The 19,543-nt window shown below is 50.5% G+C and overlaps 1 protein-coding gene and 1 long non-coding RNA gene across 12 annotated transcripts in view; one reads left to right on the plus strand and one right to left on the minus strand.

Moving 5' to 3' along the window:
• The window catches only part of ANKS1A (ankyrin repeat and sterile alpha motif domain containing 1A), a 110,707-nt gene extending 93,071 nt beyond the window's left edge, over positions 1–17,636 (plus strand). For 2 of the 11 annotated variants that reach the window (XM_069770908.1, XM_069770909.1), the window contains 11 exons: positions 3,494–3,592; positions 3,996–4,148; positions 4,318–4,425; positions 7,188–7,352; positions 7,732–7,857; positions 8,069–8,140; positions 8,585–8,671; positions 9,041–9,178; positions 9,900–10,070; positions 10,517–10,615; positions 11,348–17,636. In XM_069770908.1, coding sequence (XP_069627009.1) covers positions 3,494–3,592; positions 3,996–4,148; positions 4,318–4,425; positions 7,188–7,352; positions 7,732–7,857; positions 8,069–8,140; positions 8,585–8,671; positions 9,041–9,178; positions 9,900–10,070; positions 10,517–10,615; positions 11,348–11,467 — 1,338 coding nt within the window. In that variant the 3' untranslated portion in view covers positions 11,468–17,636. Of the gene's footprint in view, positions 1–515; positions 906–3,493; positions 3,593–3,995; positions 4,149–4,317; positions 4,426–7,187; positions 7,353–7,731; positions 7,858–8,068; positions 8,141–8,584; positions 8,672–9,040; positions 9,179–9,899; positions 10,071–10,516; positions 11,321–11,347 lie in introns of those variants that run through there. The other 9 variants (XM_069770904.1, XM_069770911.1, XM_069770902.1 and 6 more) reach the window with 7 other exon arrangements.
• On the minus strand, positions 17,441–19,457 carry LOC138682026 (uncharacterized). Its single transcript, XR_011322240.1, has 2 exons — positions 18,800–19,457; positions 17,441–17,736 (listed from the first exon to the last, which is right to left on the minus strand). It is a non-coding gene; the product is annotated as an uncharacterized lncRNA (long non-coding RNA).
• Positions 19,458–19,543: the final 86 nt, after the last annotated feature.

The following is a 19,543-nucleotide window of genomic DNA, read 5'->3' on the forward strand; positions in this document are numbered from 1 at the left end:
TTGTTAAGTACCCTGAGAATATGGGCTGACACTGAGGGAATTTAATGTGACACATAAAAATAAGGAGTGTTCGCAAAAGCTGCAGGCTTTACAGTATTTAACTAGCTTGTATCCTTGCTACACAGCAAGCAATTTTCTTTGAATTTGAGATGCCAAAAGTGGGAGAACACCTATTGCCTTTCTTTGGGCCTGTAACTGGCCATGTCAGCGTAGAACAGGCATCCTGGGAGAGCGTGAGCTGACAGCCCTGTGCTGCTAGTTTGGGAGCATGGCTGTGCTAGCCAGGCATTGCTGTGCTAAAGTGTATTAGCACGAAAAAGGCTCAACATTGGAAAATAAGCATGAGTAAAAATGTAAATAGGATCAGCAAGCTTGTTTAATTTTCATACGTGAAAATTACACGTCGCCGTTGTCACAGCTCATTTGGCTGCAGATGATTCTTGCCGTCCTGGTTGGTGCGTGAAGGGTTTGCTGTGAGCCGTGCCCTTGCTAGCATCCTCCTCAAGCCCCCACGCCTGCTGCAGCTCTGGCACTCAGCTCTTTACGGAGGAATTAAGCAGCAGAGCACCAAGATGGGCAGGTTGGGGAAGCAGAGCAGGCTGAGGTGTTGGGAACTGCAGGTTTTGGGGACCTGAGGTGTGACGTTAGCCTGCTGCAGGGACTTCGGTGAGTCAGTCCCTTCCTCTGCTTCCTTTTGCCTCCCCCAAGCAAAGCAGTAATGCTTTGCTCTTCAGGCTTATAGGAAAAATCCCGTCATTTGCTCTAGCCATCTTCTGTCCATTTAAAAAAGCCCTTTAAAAGACATCGCCCTCTAGGAGATGAATTCCTCACACATATGCGGCCTCCCAAGGACCTTCTGGCAGCCCCTGTAGCAGAACTGTCGCATGCAAAAGCACTTGTGCCAGGTAAGGTGCATGTCAGGGGAGTTAAGCTACCTTTAATCCTTTCCCTCTTCCCCTGAGCTGAGCACACAATCTTCTGCTGTTACAGGAATGCATGTTAAATGTGGCTTTTGGCTTAAAATTTCTGAGTAAGAAAGGGGAGGGATGTTTTCGGGTTTTTTGTGGGATGCTGCTGCTAACAAGCCAGAGTGATCACTGCCTCTGTCAGCGGCAGCCTCTCCACTTCACTCACATAGGGCGTTTGCTCTTGATGCAATGGAGCCTGCTGCTGCTTTTGCACCAAATGGGCACCTTTGGAGCCTTTAACTGACAAAAAGCCTTTTTTTTTTTTTTATTGTGCAATTGAGAGGTCCATAGAGCTGTTTATGTGACATAGTTACGTCCTTGCATAGAGCTTTGTGTGTAGCATTACCACTCAGGTGAGACCCAGGGGTTTCACATGGCCTTGCTACCAGGATGTGGGGTGCAATCCAAGAAAGGCAAGGCAGGTATCAGTGTGGACCCGTGCCCCTGCAGAGCTGCCGCCCACCCACGGTGCTGTCTCAAGCAGTGGCAGTCGCTCTTTCCAGCTGGCAGCGGGCAGTGACATTGCAGACCAGTGCTGTAGCCTGCTGCTATAAACTGACCTTTTGGAAAACAGGGAGCAAACCACCCTAATCGGCTGCAGGGTCTTTAGTCCCAGCTCTTTCTGCTTTTTTAAATAACTCTTAGACAAATGCTTTCGTACTGCAGCTGTCTGCTCCAGATCTGCAGTCTCAGTCCCCCCATGGCCTGCCAGGAATTGAGGGTGTCGGGCATCCCTGCCTGCCAAGGGAGGACGGAGGCAGAGGAGCCTCGGTGCTGTGGGTGCTGGCGGTCACAGAGTGTCTACAGTGCCCTGCGTCCCTGCCACACGCTGCTTTAACTTGCCACTGTCATTTGCTAAATCATTGTTTCTCTGCAGTCTGGCCTCTGAGGGCAGCTCTCCCAGCGACTTGGGCATCTCTTACCTGTAGCGTTAATTCTGTGTTTCTCTGAACGCTTATCTCTGCGGCGAGGGGAAGAGCAGTTCTCGGGGGCAAAGAGCCGTGTAGCATCCTACCCAGCAGTTATCACACCAGGCCATGGAAGTGGTGGGAGCGATGCTGCCTGGGCTTGGTGCTGTCGTAGGCCAGGCACAAACCAAGCAAGTCGGGAGCAACGCAGATGCTGGCATTGCCGGGAGTGAGCTGGCCAGTGTTTGGCTGCAGGACTGGTATCTGGCTCCGTGAAATGCACCCGGTGACTCTCGTAAAGCCATCACCAAAGGGAAGCTCTCCCTGTGGGCTGTCCTGGCTGCAAATAGGCCTGTGTGCTTGTCCAGGAGTATGTGAGAGTGGAAGGGGCAGTGGGAAGGGCTTTTCCTCCTTTTCTGCCCTTGCAGGAGGCAGCATCGTCCCTGCGGGGTCACGCTCAGGTGGGTCGGCTGCTCAGAGAGCAGCTCACTGCTTTCACATTTGGCTGTTGTATTTAAAGCAGGTAGTACTTAACAAAACATAAGTGCTGAAATACTGCAGAAAGTGTGGAGTGGGAAGGAATATAAAATATTTGCTGCCCTTTGAAGAGGATACTTGGCCGTCTTTCCCTCCTGAAGTCCTGGCTGTTCAGCCCGCTGTTCCTGCAGCCTGCATGCCCCTGCAGCAGCATATTGCCCAACAGCCAATTTTAATTAGGTTTCTCTTATAAAACCAAAATGTGGAACAGCGAAGCGCTGTCAGCTCAGACCTTCAGCTGTGACTCTCCTGAGAGCAGAGGGAGGCAGGTCCAGGGAGGGGGGGGCCCGAGCTCGAGCTGAAGCCCTCGGTCAAACAGCAGCGTGGCTCTTCCAGCCATGGGGAGATGTGCCTGGGCTTCTCGCTGAGCTCTCCCCAGGTACGAGGGGCAGGGAAACAGGTTGTGATGGAGGCTCTTAAGAGAGGGGTAAAGTCAGTGTGCTCTGCATGTGTCCACTCGTGCTCTGCAGGGGGAAGGGTGGGCAGAAAATGGGCTTTAACAGAGCGGTGTGCGGCGATCGGAGCACCTCTGCTGGAGTGGGGTGGGCTGCCTCCTTGCCCAGGGGACGGAGGATAAATGTGACCTTCGCCAGGTTGCCTGCTCTCCCGGAAAGAAATTCAGATTTCTCTGTGGCTGTGGAGGGAGGCTGAGCAGAGCCGAGTGCCCCTTCTCAGGCACCACACATGGAGGGGGGCTGAGCTTTACCTGGGCGTTGTTACGCAGTGCTTAGAGCATCTGTGCATCAAGCAGGAAGGTTGCTGTAAGCGATGGCCTGAAATCTAATGGCTGGAAGAGGATGCTGCAGAGCGGGCTGTGGGAGGGAGGGGATGGCAGCACTCTGCCCCACCGATGCGATGTGTGCCGCAGCCCCTTTCGTGTCAGCCCTCTCTGTGTCCGGGGTTGGTACGTGGGGCAAAGCTGTCATCCTTGGGAGCCTTCCTCCTCCTCCTCCTCCTGCTGTGGGGCCGTGCTGGGAGGTGAGGTCAGGAGGGTGCTGTAATGTGCATGATAGCTGCTCCCGCACCTGATGTGGCTTCTGTTGCCCTCTGCTCCCATGTCGCTCCTTCCTGTCCCCACAGGGCTGTAATGTCATGGAAGACCAGGACCTTCGGGACATTGGGATCAGCGATCCGCAGCACCGTCGGAAGCTCCTCCAGGCTGCTCGCTCCCTCCCGAAGGTCAGCACCAACACCCCTCACGTAAAGTAGAGACAGGGCGTCGACCAGCTCAGCTGTGAAAGCAGAGAAGACAAAAGCCAGTCCCTGTGACTCCAGCCACATCCTTGTGACCTACAGAGGGATCACAGGGGCTGAGGGAAGGGTTTTGGGAATAGCAGGGAGGAGGAGTATGTTGGTCCACCAGGCTATGTGGATGGGATGACACTGTGCTGGGGAGAGGGTGGCTGTCCCTCATGCCAGTATTGATCCTAAGTGCATTCCCTGTTTATACGGTGATTATTTTTTTTTACCTTAAGGCTTCTAGTGGACATGGTACTGGCCTTTAAACTGATTTTAACTGATGCTGTATGCTTTGGGATCCCAGCCCCCTGGCGCTTTTAACCCCTTTCTTGTGCTTTTACAGTTGAAACCCCTGGGCTGTGATGGGAACAGCCAGCCTTCGGTTCCTGCATGGCTCGACTCTTTGGGGCTGCAGGATTACATTCAGTCCTTCCTCTCGAGTGGCTACAGCTCTATTGACACTGTGAAAAACCTTTGGGAGCTTGAAATAGTAAACGTGAGTATTGCCTTTCTCTTGCCACAGCAGTGACGTCCTGCCCACGTTCCCTCTGGGGCTGTGACTTGCAGGGAGTCATATTAAATGGGAACAGCGCTGCTCAAAGAGGGGAAGCTTTGCTTCATGCTGAGGGCAGGAAAGTCTGCAGTGACCGTGATCTCTCCTGCAGGTGTTGAAAGTGAATCTGCTCGGCCATCGGAAGAGGATCATCGCCTCCCTGGCAGACAGACCATACGAGGAGCCACCGGCAAAGCCGCCGCGGTTCTCACAGCTGAGAGTGAGTCACTGTTTGTGTTCCCTGCCTGGGTGATATGTCTGTGTGGAGCGTGCTCGGCAGTGGCCAGAGTGCTTTCTTCTGCCCTGGCTCTCCTTCACTTTTCTCCCTTTCTTTTAAAGAGCTAAACCCGGGTCTGTCAGGAATAATTGTCCCCTTTCTGATTAGCAGCTATCACCTCTGGGGGACTCAGATCTGTAGAGAATGTTTACTGGGAAGCTCAGGTCCTGGATGGGTATCCAGGCTCAGAGAAGGAGGCACGTTCAGCCTTACTTTGCTGCTTTCATGCAGGGGATGTTCTGCCTAGCAAAATCAATAAGAAAGGGGGAAAAAAAAACCCTTACAATGTCAATATTTAAGTTAAAACTCCTTTGAAGGTAAGTATTGAGAGTAATAAGCATAGAGAGTGATCTTTGAAAATTGCATTGCTCTTTAAAAGGAGAGGGTAAAACCTAAATGGCTTGTTTCTTATTAAAACAAATCGATTTGACCTGGAAGCTTGGGTTACTCCTGGTTCTCAGATACTTGGTGGTTTGAGAACAAAGTTCTTGAAGCATTGAGGCAACTGCACATCTGGCTGTGCAGAGGAGGGAGTGTTTTGTGTTAAACAGTTCCCATGGATGCACCTTGGCTGCTGCCAGAGATGGTGCAGAGCCCAATACTCCCACTCTGAGCATTGTCAAGTAGAACTTGGGAAATGTAACAGCCAGGCTGGCTCTGACTTGGCCGGAGCACCTGGAGCACTTGGGCAGAGTAAAAACAAATTACACATTTGATGTTGTGCTGTACAAATTCTGCCATGGCTGGGCCCCTCACCAGCAAACATCACCATTTTTTTGGACAGACACGCTCTAGCTGAAGTGTCGGACAAATTTATCAACTCTTAGCTTTCTTCTTTGCGGGTCAAACTCCCTCTTCCATGTGCAAAACGAAGCTGAAGTGTGCGAACAAGTCAGTGCTGGAAGAAATCTTAACGTGGCCAGTTGTATCCATTCAGCTTTTCACCTTATCAATTCCAGTGACCCAAAGAGCAAATACTCGCACAGGCATGACCCTGCTATTGAAATAAGCATGAGAAGATAATATTCAGCCCTTGCAGGTCAAATTCTGGATGGCTGCCCCATGGGAAATGTCAGGCAGCTCTTTCGGATCAGGTGCCTCCATGCAAGGTGGGTGCCTGCACTGAACAGGTAGCAGGGCACTACTCCTGTCTCTGTGCTCTGCACGAAGGGGAATACTGAGCTGACTTTCTTCCCCTTGTTTCCTGGCCAGATTTAAGGCCGACTTCCCACAGGCAGGAGTGTGACATGGCTCAGCTGGTGAGATGGGATGCAGCTGGGACCTGGTATTTTGATTGTGCCGGTTGGGAGTCAGATTTGTCTCCCTAGGCTGGCTGGGCTTCTCTAGAGCTCTTGCTCTCGCTGCCAAATAGCACTCAACGTGATTTGTGGAGGTTGATTTTTTGCTGTGGGAGTGGGAGCCTTTGGATGTCAGGCCCTTCGTTATCGGGGTTGGCTGGGAGGGGAGCTGTCACGTTTGCCGTTCTTCCTGAAAACTGACATTTGAGAGCTGAGTTTGGCAAAACCCGTTGAACTTGGAGCTAACCTGTGAGCTCGGGAGTGGGGCAGCATGCCACAGAAGGCAAGTGTCTCGTGCTGCTTCTTCCTAGTGTTTGCAGATCAGCTTCCTGGAGCGGGAATTGGGAGTGATTGGAGTTTCCCCATCCCAAACATCTGGTCCTTGCCCTGCTGCAGAGCTCTTCCCTTTTGCCTTGGATTCCCAAGGCTTTTCAACCAAAACAGTCTTATCTGAAGCGAGTTGGACTGCTGTGCCCTGCTTTGCTCACACTGGATTTTTTAGGAACTGGGGTTCGGGTGCAAAAAGAGAAGGTTCACACGGGTACTGTACTTGAAGAGTGTGCTCAGGAGCCGGGAGGGGGCCACGTACAAACCCCACACCTTTCCCCTGCTGCTCAACCACCCCCTTTTCAGACAACAAAAACCTGGACAGGCAGCAGCCAGCTGAGGATCTGCACTTCTCTGAAATGTCCTCTTGAGATCGATGAGACTAAAGGCGGGATTGTTGGTGGGGGGGGAGAGGAGTCCTTTGGTGCGGCATCAACTGATTGATATGCTGGACGGGGAGGCTGTGTAAGAGAATGGGCCATTTGCAGCATTTCCTGGTGCTACAGCTGGTGCGATCCAGCGCCTGGCTCCGGCGTGGGGAGCGGAAGGACGTCAATGGCAAATTAAGCAAGTCCGTTGAATAGGACTAATGCGTGTTGCAGCTGTGAGCTTCCCGCATTGTCTGCTGGGCCGCTTGGCACGTACAGGCAGTGAATCTTGCCTGCAGTAAGAGCCAGGCTGTCAGGCATCTGGGCTGATCTCTCGCTGGGCTCCCAGGGCTTTTCTCCTGGGGTGGCTGATCATTAGCGGCTTTGAGTGCTTTGCTTAGTGCTTTAGCGGGGTCTGCTCCTCTATAAACACCCTGCCCGCAGCTCAGCATGTCTCCTGCCCTCCTGGGATGAGCTCACAGCGGGCAGAGGCATGCTCGGCAGAAAGGGCTGTATACCTGCCTGAAACCATCCTGGAGCAAATCAGGGGTATCGTGCAGAAAATAAATGGTGTGATTGATGATGCTGAGGCAGGAGCCCATTAACTCTTCTCGTTGCACCTTTTGTGTTGGACACTGTAAAGGGGAGCGAGGGGTGGGCACGTCTGCAGCACAGGCTGACCAGGACGGTTCGTGGTGTCTGCTTGTTTCAGTGCCAGGACTTGATGTCCCAGACATCGTCACCCCTGAGCCAGAACGACTCCTGCACGGGCAGATCTGCCGATCTGCTGCTGCCCTCCGGGGACACTGGGAAGAGGCAACATGACCGTGGCACCGAGGTTGTTCCCTACTCCAGAGCTGAGCGCTACAAAGCACAGGTCAGTGGGTGCTTTTGTGTGTCCTGGGGGCCCCGCTGCACAGCTTAGTGCAGGCTCCCCCCTCTCTGGAGCCAGCGAGGAGTTAGGGCGATGCATGGAGAGACAGGGAGCTGGTCAGGCACAGCTTTGCACACTGTTGCTGGCTCAAGCATTAGAGCCAGCAGCTCATTCATGCCTCAGTCTCACCTTGGAAGTGGGTGACTCGCAATTCCATGAGTGCTGGCACCTTCACCCGCAGCGCGCTGCCTCCTCCCAGCCCCTGTGGGATTTTGGCCATTGTGAACCTCAATTGCGTCAACCCGAAGAGCCCTCCTGGGATCCGTGTTTTAATCCATATTGGCCCTGTTGTGGTGTCACATCCATGTTTCTTCCCTTCCAGGAGGACCGTCGGGAGTCAAAGCTGACCCTGCGCCCCCCCAGCCTGGCTGCCCCGTACGCCCCAGTCCAAAACTGGCAGCACCAGCCGGAGAAGCTCATCTTTGAGTCCTGCGGGTATGAGGCCAATGTAAGTGGCTTTTGGCTTGTGGGGGTGGCAAGGATGAGGAGGCTCTGGGGTCAGGTTGTTGTGTGTGGGGTTGTCACGCTTCCTGCCCTTCCCTGGGTGACCTGTCCCTCGCCAGCCATGGCTGCTGGCCGCTCATGGGACCACGGCATTGCCTTGGGTTTGCCAGGGTTTCCTGCGTGAAGCCGTTACCATCTCTCCCTCTTCCAAACAGTACTTGGGCTCCATGTTGATCAAAGACCTTCGAGGGACAGAGTCTACGCAGGATGCCTGTGCCAAGATGAGGGTACGGAGGCCACAGGGACAGGGGGGGTTTGCTCACAGCCTGTGGTGGATGATGTGGAGAAGGGAATGGGGAGGTCTTAGTGAAGCTGTGGTTAGCCAAACCCTGCAGGCTGCCGTTGTGCAGAGCAGGGGCCCAGGCTACTTAACAGGCTGTGCCACTGTCGCTGGTGAACTGCCCCTCTCCAGCACTTTTCCCCATAGTTGGAAGGTCTGTGCAGTGGGAGAATGGGCATTCTCCCTGGGAAAGGGGTGCTGGGTTTGCTTCAGGTCCCCATCCCTTCCCCTCTGCTTCCACCAAGAGCAGGCTTTCCTCCTCCTGGTCCAAGACCCCCAAAGCCTGCCCTTGCGGGGCAGTGGCCTGGAGGTCTCTGGGGTGGGCTGGGGCGGTGGTGAAGAAGGGAGCACTTATCCACAACTAGTCACTTGAATGTTCTTGTTTCTGAAGAAATCCACAGAGCACATGAAGAAGATCCCGACCATAATACTGTCCATCACGTACAAGGGGGTGAAGTTCATCGATGCCTCTAACAAGGTGAGCTTCAGATGCCTCGAAGTTGGTGTCCGGAGGGACAAGACCTGCAGTCCCACCTGCCTGGGGGGCTGCAAGTCACAGTTAGTGGCTACAGAAGCCGCTGAGGAGCTGCTAGGGCTATGGGAGAGAACCAAGGTGGTGATGGTTACCTGAATGCCGAAGGCTTGGCAGTCTGGCTGCTTGTGGACCGTGTTGCCATTTATTCCTACCATGGGAGGGAGCTAGGACTGGTCTGGCTGGGAGACTCCTCCTCCCTGCCGTTACCTGTTTCGCTCCCTGCCCCCAGTACATGCTTGCCACAACCACCATTTGCTGGGTGTATTTGCCATCCCCAGAAGGGTGACGGGTGCTTGTGGTTGACCCCGGCAGAATGTCATTGCTGAGCACGAGATCCGGAACATCTCCTGCGCTGCTCAGGACCCTGAGGATCTCTGCACGTTCGCCTACATCACCAAGGACCTGCAGACCAGCCACCACTACTGCCATGTCTTCAGCACCGTGGACGTGGTGAGTGGGTTATCACATCTTGTCTCGCAGCACGCTGTAGTCCTTTGCAGTCCCCTTGTTTCATTGCTCAGCTTTATTGGCGAGTCATAGACCAGGATCTGGTCTGTTCTAGGACTCTCTTACCAGTTTCTACCATAAAATATTCCTTTCAGAGTCCTGGCTCAAAATGCTTTTACTTTGGAGCTCTGTCGACAAAGAGAATATTTGTCTGGCTTCATTACTGCAGTCTCCAGTGCTGAATAAAGCAGGGCAGGAGTTTTTCCCTCCTGGGGAATATGCTGTGAACAAAACCCTAATACACTCAATTATGTTGAGCGTAATAGGCTGATTTAACAGCCTTTTAATTCACCGAGAGTGGAAGCATAACTTGCTTTTATTCTTGGGCAGAATCAGCTGTACAAGATGTTTTGGCTTTTTCTCTTTACAATGCAAAACGCTGCTAAACTGCGATGCTTGCAGGGCTGTAGCAGGCTCGCAGGTGGTCCCACCAGCCGAGGCTATGCAAGCGTGGAGGCAGCTCACTGCCAGCTCCCCCGCGGGGCAGGGGGGAGCTCAGTGGCTTTGCCAGGGATACGGCAGGATGCGACCTGCTAACGGAAAGGTGACGGGCTCTGCCGAGGTCTGCATCTCCAGAGCAAGCTGTTGAGCGCATGGACTCTGCACAGGGCAAAGTAGCTCGTATGCACCTAACGACTTTGTGTTTTCTGTGTTCTCTCCAAAGAACCTGACGTACGAGATCATCCTTACGTTGGGGCAGGCGTTTGAGGTCGCCTACCAGCTGGCCCTTCAAGCCCAGAGAGCAAAGCCTCTGGGTGCTGGAGCAGGAGAAATGATTGAAACAAAATCTTCCAAACCGGTGCCTAAACCGCGAGCCGGCATGAGGAAATCTGCAGTATGTATGCGCGAGCCGGGTGCGATCTGCATGGTCTGAGCTGGGATTTCTCTTGGGCGCCACATGCTTAAACCTCCCCCTTGGTGGTGGGGGGAGCCCAGATGCAGACAAGGTGCCTGTAGCTGATATTGTAGTGTCCGTGGCTCTGCTGGCAGTCCTGCTGCGGGGTTAGGCCTTCCCCTGGTAGGATGAGGGCAAGCAGAGGTGGAAATAGCCCGGGTGGGATGGGGCTTAAGTGCCCTGCTGGGTCCAGCACAGCTTCCACGTGCAAACCCTGCAGAGCCGCAGTAAGATCCGCAGGTAACCTGCGGTTTGCAGTACAGGAGTGCCCCTGTAGCCAAAACCAGCCAAGACTGGAGCTGCTGAGGAGCAGGGACTGCTGCATAAGCCATTGCCTTCCTTTAATGTCTCCTTTTGTCTGTGTTCTGCTTGCTCCCCCCGCTCAGGTGCCGCTCCCTCCCGACACTCGCTGTTGTTACTGTCACACCTGTACAACACACCGCCCCTCCTACCTGCCGCTGCAGTCTGTTAGTCCTGGAGCTAAGGTCTTTACCCTTCTTCCTGCCATCTTCCATTACGAACTGACCCGGGCTGCCCCAGCTGCCACTGGCCCGCCTGCCTCCCCGCTTCCCGCGTCTCCTGCTGTGGTCCCGTGTCCTGCCTCGCTGCTGTCTTCCCTCCCCGCTCGTTCCAGGGCCGTGCCATGGGCTCAGATGAACCCCAGGGATAAACCGCTCATGTCCGCCCCCGCTGATGTAGAGTGGCAGCTCTCAACTAACCACGTTGCTCTTTCTGGTGTTGTTAACCTTCCTGTAGGATCCTGATTTAGGAGGACAAGATGAAAGAGCCATGCTTGGTCAGGAGAGTAAATCACATGGGAGCTCACCTGCCAGGAGCTGTCTCCCTCTCTCTCCCTCTGCCTCTTTTTTTGTTTTTTGTTTGTTTTTTTTTTTTTTTTTATAGTGCCATCTTTATAGTGCTCAATTTTTCATGCTTATTTGTGAGATGAAGCGAAGCTGTCGCTAATGGTAATAGGGGCTTGCAGGCCTAACGCAGGAAGTCATCTCAGGGTGCTGGGTTGAGACTGACGTGGCTAGACATGTTCTGGCTGTGAAGGACTCGAATGCCTCCCCAGCGAGAGCTGCTTCCCTGCACACGTGCACGTTTTTGGGATGGGCGTTAGGCAGAGCAGCAGCCTCTCCGTGCTTTGAATCCCCACTTGTTCTATCCTGGAAGCATGGGTGACCTAACATGCCCTTTCTCTCCTTATTTTCTAGCTGGAGCCCCCTGAAGTGGACCAAGATTCCCAGTCTCATGCCAGTGTCTCCTGGGTCGTGGACCCCAAACAGGACTCCAAGCGGACCCTCAGCACTAAGTATGAGACCACTATCTTCTAAAGCAAACACACCCCGTGTCCACCTAGTCTAACCGTGCCTTTGCGATCTGATCTGTCTGCTGTTCTAAACTCCCTCTTCCTCCAGCTGCTCGCACTGAGCCCCGCGTAGGCACTACGTCAAAGGCAGCAGCACTTAGGAGACTGTAGACTTAAACGGCTTTTGTACCTGATCACTACTGAACACTGTGAATTCTCCTTACTCGGAAACAAGGGTAACACACTGTTAGATATCTGTGAGGTGGGAGGTGCAGAGGGATGCAGGCTGGGGGGAATCAGAGATGTGGATCCAGGAAGCCGCCTGCCGTTTTCACGTCTTTCCCCTCGCTCTGGCACTGTGAATCCCTGGGGGAACGTGACACTCCCCAGGCCTTTTTTTCTATTTCACCTTCTTATCCTTGGACTGATGGAGACTTCTTGTCTCTGCGGTGCACGCACTCCCTCCTCCTAGATCCTCTTCTTCCCGACTGAGCCACGGCTGTGTACTGTTCCAGTGAACTCACCCCTCTTCTTACCTGCCATTCGAATCGACACTAACCACTGTGATGCTGTCTGCAAATAACACACGTTCACTAGATTTCCTCACGGGGACCCTTGCCCACAATCTCTCCCCTCAAAGCCTGGAGCAGAAAACCTGCTCTGACGGGAGCACTGGTTTGGGCCGGGTGTGATCGTTCCCACTGTGAGCTCTGTCCCCTCTCAGAGACGAGGTGCAGTTTTGGTTGCATGCATTTCAGTCCCTTGTAGGATTTTTTTCCCCGCCATAGTCCTTCTGTTTACACTCACCAGACTTCTCGTGAGCTTTGGGCGTAGTTCTCACTTGGCAGATTGTAAAGAGGTTAAGCTTTTAAAGGCACATGTTGTTAGCCCCGTGTTGGGAAGGAAAGGTTTTTGAGAGGGGCTGGTTACTGCGCTGTTAGAGGTCTGATAAAGCAGACGGAGCTCTGCTGTGTTCAGCAGGCTTACCGCAGTTGTACTTTTTTTGCTGAAGGGAGAAATGTGATTGAAATCAGTCTGCTGCTGATCCCAAAGCTTGTTTTCAGTCTACAAACCATTGCGTGATGAGGGCTATAGGGATCTTGAAACATCTGTCGCTTTCCATCCTTGAGAATGAGGTTTTCACTGAGAGATGGCCCTGCAATGGGCACCTCTGCCTTTTCTGGCTGTTTCTCAAATGCGCATGTTTTTCCTCTGGGAAAATGTCCCCATTTCTGTGTATCTCAGTAGAAGCAGCTTTTAATTCCAGAGTATGACTGGGAATCGTTTGCGTGAGACCGCAGGGCACTTGGCACAGGTTGGAGCAGAGCTGGGACAGGTCTGGGAATGCCGTACGGCGGTTCACAACCCAGCGAAAGCCCCTATGAGTCGGCCATGGCCCTACCCCTGGTTCCTTCGCTTGCGTTTGCAAAGCTCACCGAGATGAAACTGAGGAGGAGGAGGATCTGATGAATAACAGCACTGGGAGGCAGGACTCCTGCCCTGGTGCTGCTTCTCCCTGACTTGCTGTGCGTCCCAGCGACTTTGCCTCTCTTTACCTCAGTTTCCCCGTATACAGGATGGGGACGTACTCACCTACCTCTCGGGGGTGTAAGGCTCGCTCCGTTTGCAGAGCACTTTTAAGACCCTTTAGTGAAAGGCACTGCAACTTCCACACCGTGGCAGCAAACCCCCGATGCTCAGCCTCGCTCTCCTGACAGATGAAGTACTTAACTCGCACAAACGGCCTCGTAGCAAAGCTGCATCTTGGACCCCGACCAGCTCCTCGCAGGCAGCGGCTGTCGCACCTTTCCCAGGGAGAGGGCTGAGCAGATGGAGCAGCGGGAGAGGGGGTTGCAGCCGTGCGGTAGTTGGGCTGTACAAAACTCACTGATGTGCACCTTGAGGTGAATGTGAACTCACCTTGGGTTTTGCATCTTGGCAAAATCCCCTCGCAGCCCAGTTTTGGAGAGGTGGTTGTGACGGTGGGTCTGTTAGAGAGCTGCGAAGGAAGGTGGACGGCAGCTACCCACTCACCTCTGCGTGACGTGTCTGGGTGGACATCTTAGACATAAATGGGGAAGAGGGTGCCTTCGGATCTCTGGTGAAGCTCCATTTCCAAAACAGGTTTTAGGGTTTACCCTGAATCTCCCTTCGCGATCACCAGTTGGCATCACTGGGGAGAGGTCAGAACAGCAGCCCTGGCTTATTTGCACCTGGTATTTAGGGGCTGGAAGAAGCTTGTCCGAGTTTTGCTGAGGCTTTGGAGCTGTTGGCTCAAAGCTTCTGTTCCCCCAGACTTGTGGTGAAATCTGATGTTTCAAAATCTTTATTCAGCCCTTTCTCAGGAATGAGTTTCATCTCCCAAGTCACTTGTGGCGTGATGGCACTGAGCGGCAAACTGACTTCAAAATAAGGGCCAGGCTAGTAAGAACCCAAGTGAGAGGACTGCAAGGATTGTGTTAAAGCAAAAAAAAAAAAAAAAAAAAAAAAGGGTAGTTCAGTCTAGTACATGTATTTCATATGCCATGGAGCCTTTTAACATAGAGCCAGCGCTCTGCCTAAAGAAGGGCTGCAGTGCCATCCTGCCAGGCAAAGCGTTGTGGACAGCAGAATATTACTGTGTCTGAGGGGCTCCGAGAGATTGGGTTTGGGTTCGATCAGCATCTTTCCAAGCTGTAAGAGTGCCCTGAGGGTTTCTATATCCTTCAAAGAGAAACTGAATTAACGGTAGCAGTGGTAGTGCAGTTTCTGTGTGTAACTATTCACGGTGCAGTTGTCCACACGTACGCCTGACTTTAGAGGGTCTGAGCTCATGCATCTCCCCCTGCTTTCAGCTGGGCAGGGAAGATTCCTCAGCACCTCCTAAAACCGGGTCACTAGAGCATGTGCCTTTCTAAGGGTGACCGTCCAAACCCAGCTGGGATCACAGGCAGCCCTACCTAAACTACAGAGCTTCCGCTGTGTGTCCATAACCCTCACGGTTGTGTCTCATCTCCTGGCCGTATGCCTCATCTTTCCCAGCACTTGTTTTTGTATGACTCGGAAATCATTCATTCCATTATCTTCCTTTCTGTTTGCCTCTGAAAAGCTGATCTCCGGGCAGCTGTCTCCTACCACGGAAATGTAGTAACGGGGCAGAGACCTAAGAAGCAGTGGCCTGCTGACACGAAGATCATCTCCATCTGGCACTGGTGTCTGCCTCGGAGTGGGTGCATGGCTGCTCAGTGAGGGCTCCCAAAGCAGAGGGGGGAAAGGGATCCCAGCCACCAGCTGAGAAAAGCAGCTCTCTCCATTTCTAGCAAAGGAAAGTTGAGACTTCCGAGGCTGAGAGCGATGTCACCTTTTCTAGTTTGAGACAAACGTCTTTCGACCCGTTTCTTTTTAAACGTGCAAAATGATACAGAGCAAATCCAGTTCATGGTTTAAATGTAGCACTGCGTTTTTTTGGTGAGGAAAAAAAAATATATTCTTATTTACTGAGAATCCACGCAGTCCGCAAGGAGTACAATAGAAAGTCTTAGCAGTGGGAGTGGTGTGTGCATCTCTAACGGTACTTAAATTTGCTTCAATTCTGGGTGAACAGTAGAGAACGCCAAATTCTTGGAAATAACTTCCTCCAGTGTGAGAAGCCTTGCAGGGTAAGTCTGCATCCTTCGTTTTCAAAGCTACTCCACACTTTTATAGCAAATGGAAATAACTTAAAGAAAAGAGTCTGCAAAGGATCTTTCACCCCAGAGTGGTTGTGGCCAAGTATTACCGATGGTACAAAGCTTGCTTCCCCAACAGAGAACTGTTGTATTGCAATACTTGACATTTCTATGGCAAGGACACAATTTCTTCCCATTTAGGCACTGACTACCTGGAGACGACTCCCTTCTCCAGCCTCTTGTGCACCTGTCTTGTTTTTAAATGCAGTTATGCCCTGAAGGGTTGGGGGGTTTTTTTAAGTATATTCAATTGTGATTTAGCACTTTTTTGATACTAGCTCATTATTTAATTAGTGCGACAGTTTCAGAAGATGAACAAATAAGGAGTTAAATTTTGGGCATTATACTGAAACAGTCCATACCTGAGGATAGATTGTATCAACCTGAGGATGGCTTGGCCCCCTCTAAGTCGGGTATCCCCAAATACCACCATCTCGAAGGTGCTGTGTGCTTACTTTTCTTGCAAATTACCAGAGTGTTTAACAGTAGTTTTGGCTGACTGATGTGTTTTCACAGTATGGTTCCCCTCAAGGGAGAGATGTTAAAATGGTTGCAATTTTAATTCTTCAGATGCAAAAATGTAGCGCAGCACGTTTGTTATAATCTCGACAGGCATTGTAATGGTTGGGGATGTGGTACCCTGCTGCTTTACTAGAATGATATGCCCAAATAATTCCTGTTTAACTCCAGTTGCTGCTGTATGTCAGGATTTCATTTAGTCTCTCTAGCCAGTAAGGCTGGGAGAGAAGTGAACCGTAATCCCAAGGGCATAGACCTGTAAATGATTAGGAGGGGGAAGTGGAGATTTTTTTTTTTTTAAGTTGATGAATTTAGGAAACCTAACATTCCTTGTTATGCATATGTTGCAATTCATACTGGTGTAAGTGTAAATATTTGGTGTGTTGGCAACAAGTCTTTTTGGAGAGATTGCAAATTGAACCTCTGCTTGGGAGGAGGGACACCTTTCTTTTTGATGCAATGAGCTTTTTGAAGGTTGGCTTGGAGGTGATGTGGTGATGAAGACTCCAATCTTCAGGGGACTGGGCTTGGTGACCCTGGTGGTCCTTTCCAGTCCTGCGTGTAAACCTATGGTTGTCTTTAGTGATCCAACAGTTCTTTAGCCAGATACTCTCTTTCTCACTTCATAGGCAAAGCAGTTGTTTTGGCAGTGCATCTCCCCTTTTATTTTGATGGGTTTTCTCAAGGTACTTGCATGCTGGAGCCTGATCCCGGACCGTGCCCATTGCTGACTCCCAGTAATCTGTTAGCCCATCCATTGCACAGTATTGTGGCTTTTCCTCTCTACAGGGTTTTGTGGTAGCTGGAGGAAAGTGCCCTAAATTTCTGGTGCTGAATATGACTTTGAATCAAAACGCATCTGCTGTATTACCTGCCTGGGAAAAGGCGGTGCTGCCCTGGGCCTTGTTCCCCTTTTTAAGGACAGATTGTATTTTACAGACTTCGGTTTGTGCATGGCATGAGTCCAGGCAAAGAACTCAAGATAGGTAAACTAAGATGCAGAGTTGTCTTTTTTTTATATAGGAGGGGATTATTATTTTTTTTTTCCAAAATTTAAGCTGCTTTATCCTTTTTAATTTTGTATTTACAAAAAAAAAAAAAAAGCTAATCTTAGCACTTCAGCTGTCTTTGAACTTGCTTTGGGATTGTTCTTTTAAGAAGAAATGATGCAACTTTTGCAGGGTACATGCCTGTCCCCCTCCCAGGGAGGAGATACGGCACCTTCCAGGATGTACCTCCAGTGAGGATTTTGTACCTTCCTGAGGCTGCTGAGACACAGACCAGATGCCAAATAGTCCCTTCGAACCCCTCCAGTTCTGGGTGCAGCTGAAGTGGAGTCAATGGCTTTAACGCTCCTTCCGCCCCACTTCAGAAGTTTCTAGCAGCAGACTTTCCCCTGGCTTTCTTCTGCTCACATCACTTCTGTGCAATCAGATCTTTTAGAGCAAGCACAGTGTTTGCAGCGCTGTCTTGTTGCAAAAAGTCTCCCTTTTATGTCTCATATTGGCATTACTTACTGCATTTTTTTTTCTCCCCCAGAAGAAAGTAACTGTGCTGCTCTTGCAAAGTCCATCTAGCTCAAAAATTTTTCTTACCCATGGAAGAATAACCTGAGATTCCCTAACAGGGCAGAGAACAGTCGAGTTCAGTTTGCAATGTAGACATTTTTGCTAATTGTGATGTACGGCAGTGGGACTGATTTGTAATACAAATGTTATTTAATCTGTCTGTATTTTGATACTTGAATTTCCTTTTATTTCCTGTATATACAATTGTTAATCTGTTCAAATTTGTCTGAATTTTAAACATCTTGTGGTACCAAACATAACCAATCTGTGCAACAACATAGACTGACCTCACTACAACAAGGCGAGATTGTAAATATTCCTGGGCTTCCAGCAGTCGTTTTGTTGTTTTCATAATTGTACAACTTAGAACAGACTGAATTAATAAACAAACTTAGACACATATTTGTCCTGTTGTCACTGTGACCTCAGTGTTACATCGAAGCCTCTTGCTCGTGTGTGTTAAAGCAATGCTGTTCTCGTCCTCATCTAACAGACCTGACCTGCAAAGGTTAAGAGAAAAGGGGTGAGAAAAGGGCGGGAGCTGGGGGGTGTTGAATTAGCTCAGTCGAGCACTGCACCTGCTTTGTAAATCCAAGGAACAAGAAAACATCAGAGGGTTGCGCAGAGATGACATGCTGCAGTTGTGGAAGCAGGGCGCAGGATGCTGATAAAGCTGGGAGCAGTCCTGCTGTAGTTCTTCGGTAGCGGAATCAGGGGTTTGTGCTGTCCCAAGGTGTGTAGAAGGGAGAGCACTGGCTGCCAAGTAGTCACTTTGGTTGAAGCTGCTGCTCTTGCAGTTAGTCATAACGACCGCAAATATTGAATATTATGATTTTGTGACAAACTAATTTATGCATAAAAACACAGCCACGTGTCTAAAGGTAGACCTACCTAAGCACGATGGTCTCCAACTGCTTTGTGTATGCTCTCCACATGATGGTGAGAAAAAGCTCATTTTTAGCCCCGTTAATGTAACTCTGCAAGGATTGTTCCATTGGGGACTGTCAGGACCCTAATTTACTCATGATTAACAGTAAAATCGCTTTTCTGCAGTACGGCAGCAACTGATTCATGTAACAACTGTAAGAGTTTGGGCAGCCACTGTATATAGTATTTACCCAGCAAAGATTTTTGGCTTTCCAAGAAGTAGGACGTTTTCATTATGTAAAATTAGAGCAAGAAATCCAGACACTTAAATACAGGTTAAAGATCAGGTTTTCATGTCAGGTAAAGTATGTCTGATGTAAAATACTAAATACACTGGGGATTGCTAAACTTATACCATATGTTCCATTTCTAATAATTCAGTAAGTCAGGTTTTCAAGCTAACATTGAAATATATTGAGCCGTTTTAATGATTTTAAATACCATGTGGCTTTATCAAATGCAAACAGCGTCCCTGGGCTGTGACTAACGTTTCAGCAAAGTAGGTTACAGGCCCATGGCAGAATTAACGCCTTGAATTAAAAAAAGCCTAAGCTGCACTGCAGTTTTATAAGCTCCACATCCCATTGCCTTCCCCACCAAATCATGGCAGTTTTTTTGGGAAAAAAAAGCCACTACCTTTTGTAGTTGAGAGGTTTATTCAGATACTGACATGCCAAGAGTCACTTCCCAGTAGCAATGCTGGCCTCGGTGGATTTGTCCGATTGATTTTTAGAAGCTGATGCATGATATGAGAAACTGTTCCACCCCTGCCTGGTATGTGGTGAAGATGATCAGAAAGAATCCATCCCTGTGTCCAAGTCTGGTTCTGCGTCTGGAAGAAGCACCTTCTTGAGAATTCCTGAGTAGTAAGGTGCAAACAGCTGCCTGTTGTGCTGGATCACGCTTCCAAACCTGCGCCCAACTTCCAACAGCTCTTCCTGAATGGTATCAAGGCCCTTTGGGAAATCTTTTTGAGAATTCAGTCCATCAGGGGAAATGAAAAGGCTGAGGAAGGAATGAATCCGCTGCTCAGTAGGGAGCAAAAGTATGAAAACAAAAAAACAAATCAACAATCAACCTTTGCACAGAAAGCTAGTTTTGAGACAAAGCCTTCCTCACGCAGTCAAGAGCAGATCTGAAGACAGCCGCGTCGTGGCAGGATGTTGTGGACAAGTGATGCTCTGGATGGATTCAGGGACACAGTGGATAACTAGTCCTCTTCCAAACACTACGCAGATGAAACAGTACCCAGCACAGGAACCGAGGTGAAACTGTGACACAAGGAGAGCACCCAAGTATCAGGTGTACTTGCCTTGTTCTCACTTTGTCCTGGGTAGCTGCTTCTAATGATGGCTATTGCTGAGGTATTGGGCTGAAGGA

This window comes from Haliaeetus albicilla, chromosome 26 (assembly GCF_947461875.1).
Source record: "Haliaeetus albicilla chromosome 26, bHalAlb1.1, whole genome shotgun sequence".
Classification (NCBI taxonomy): Eukaryota; Metazoa; Chordata; class Aves; order Accipitriformes; family Accipitridae; genus Haliaeetus; species Haliaeetus albicilla.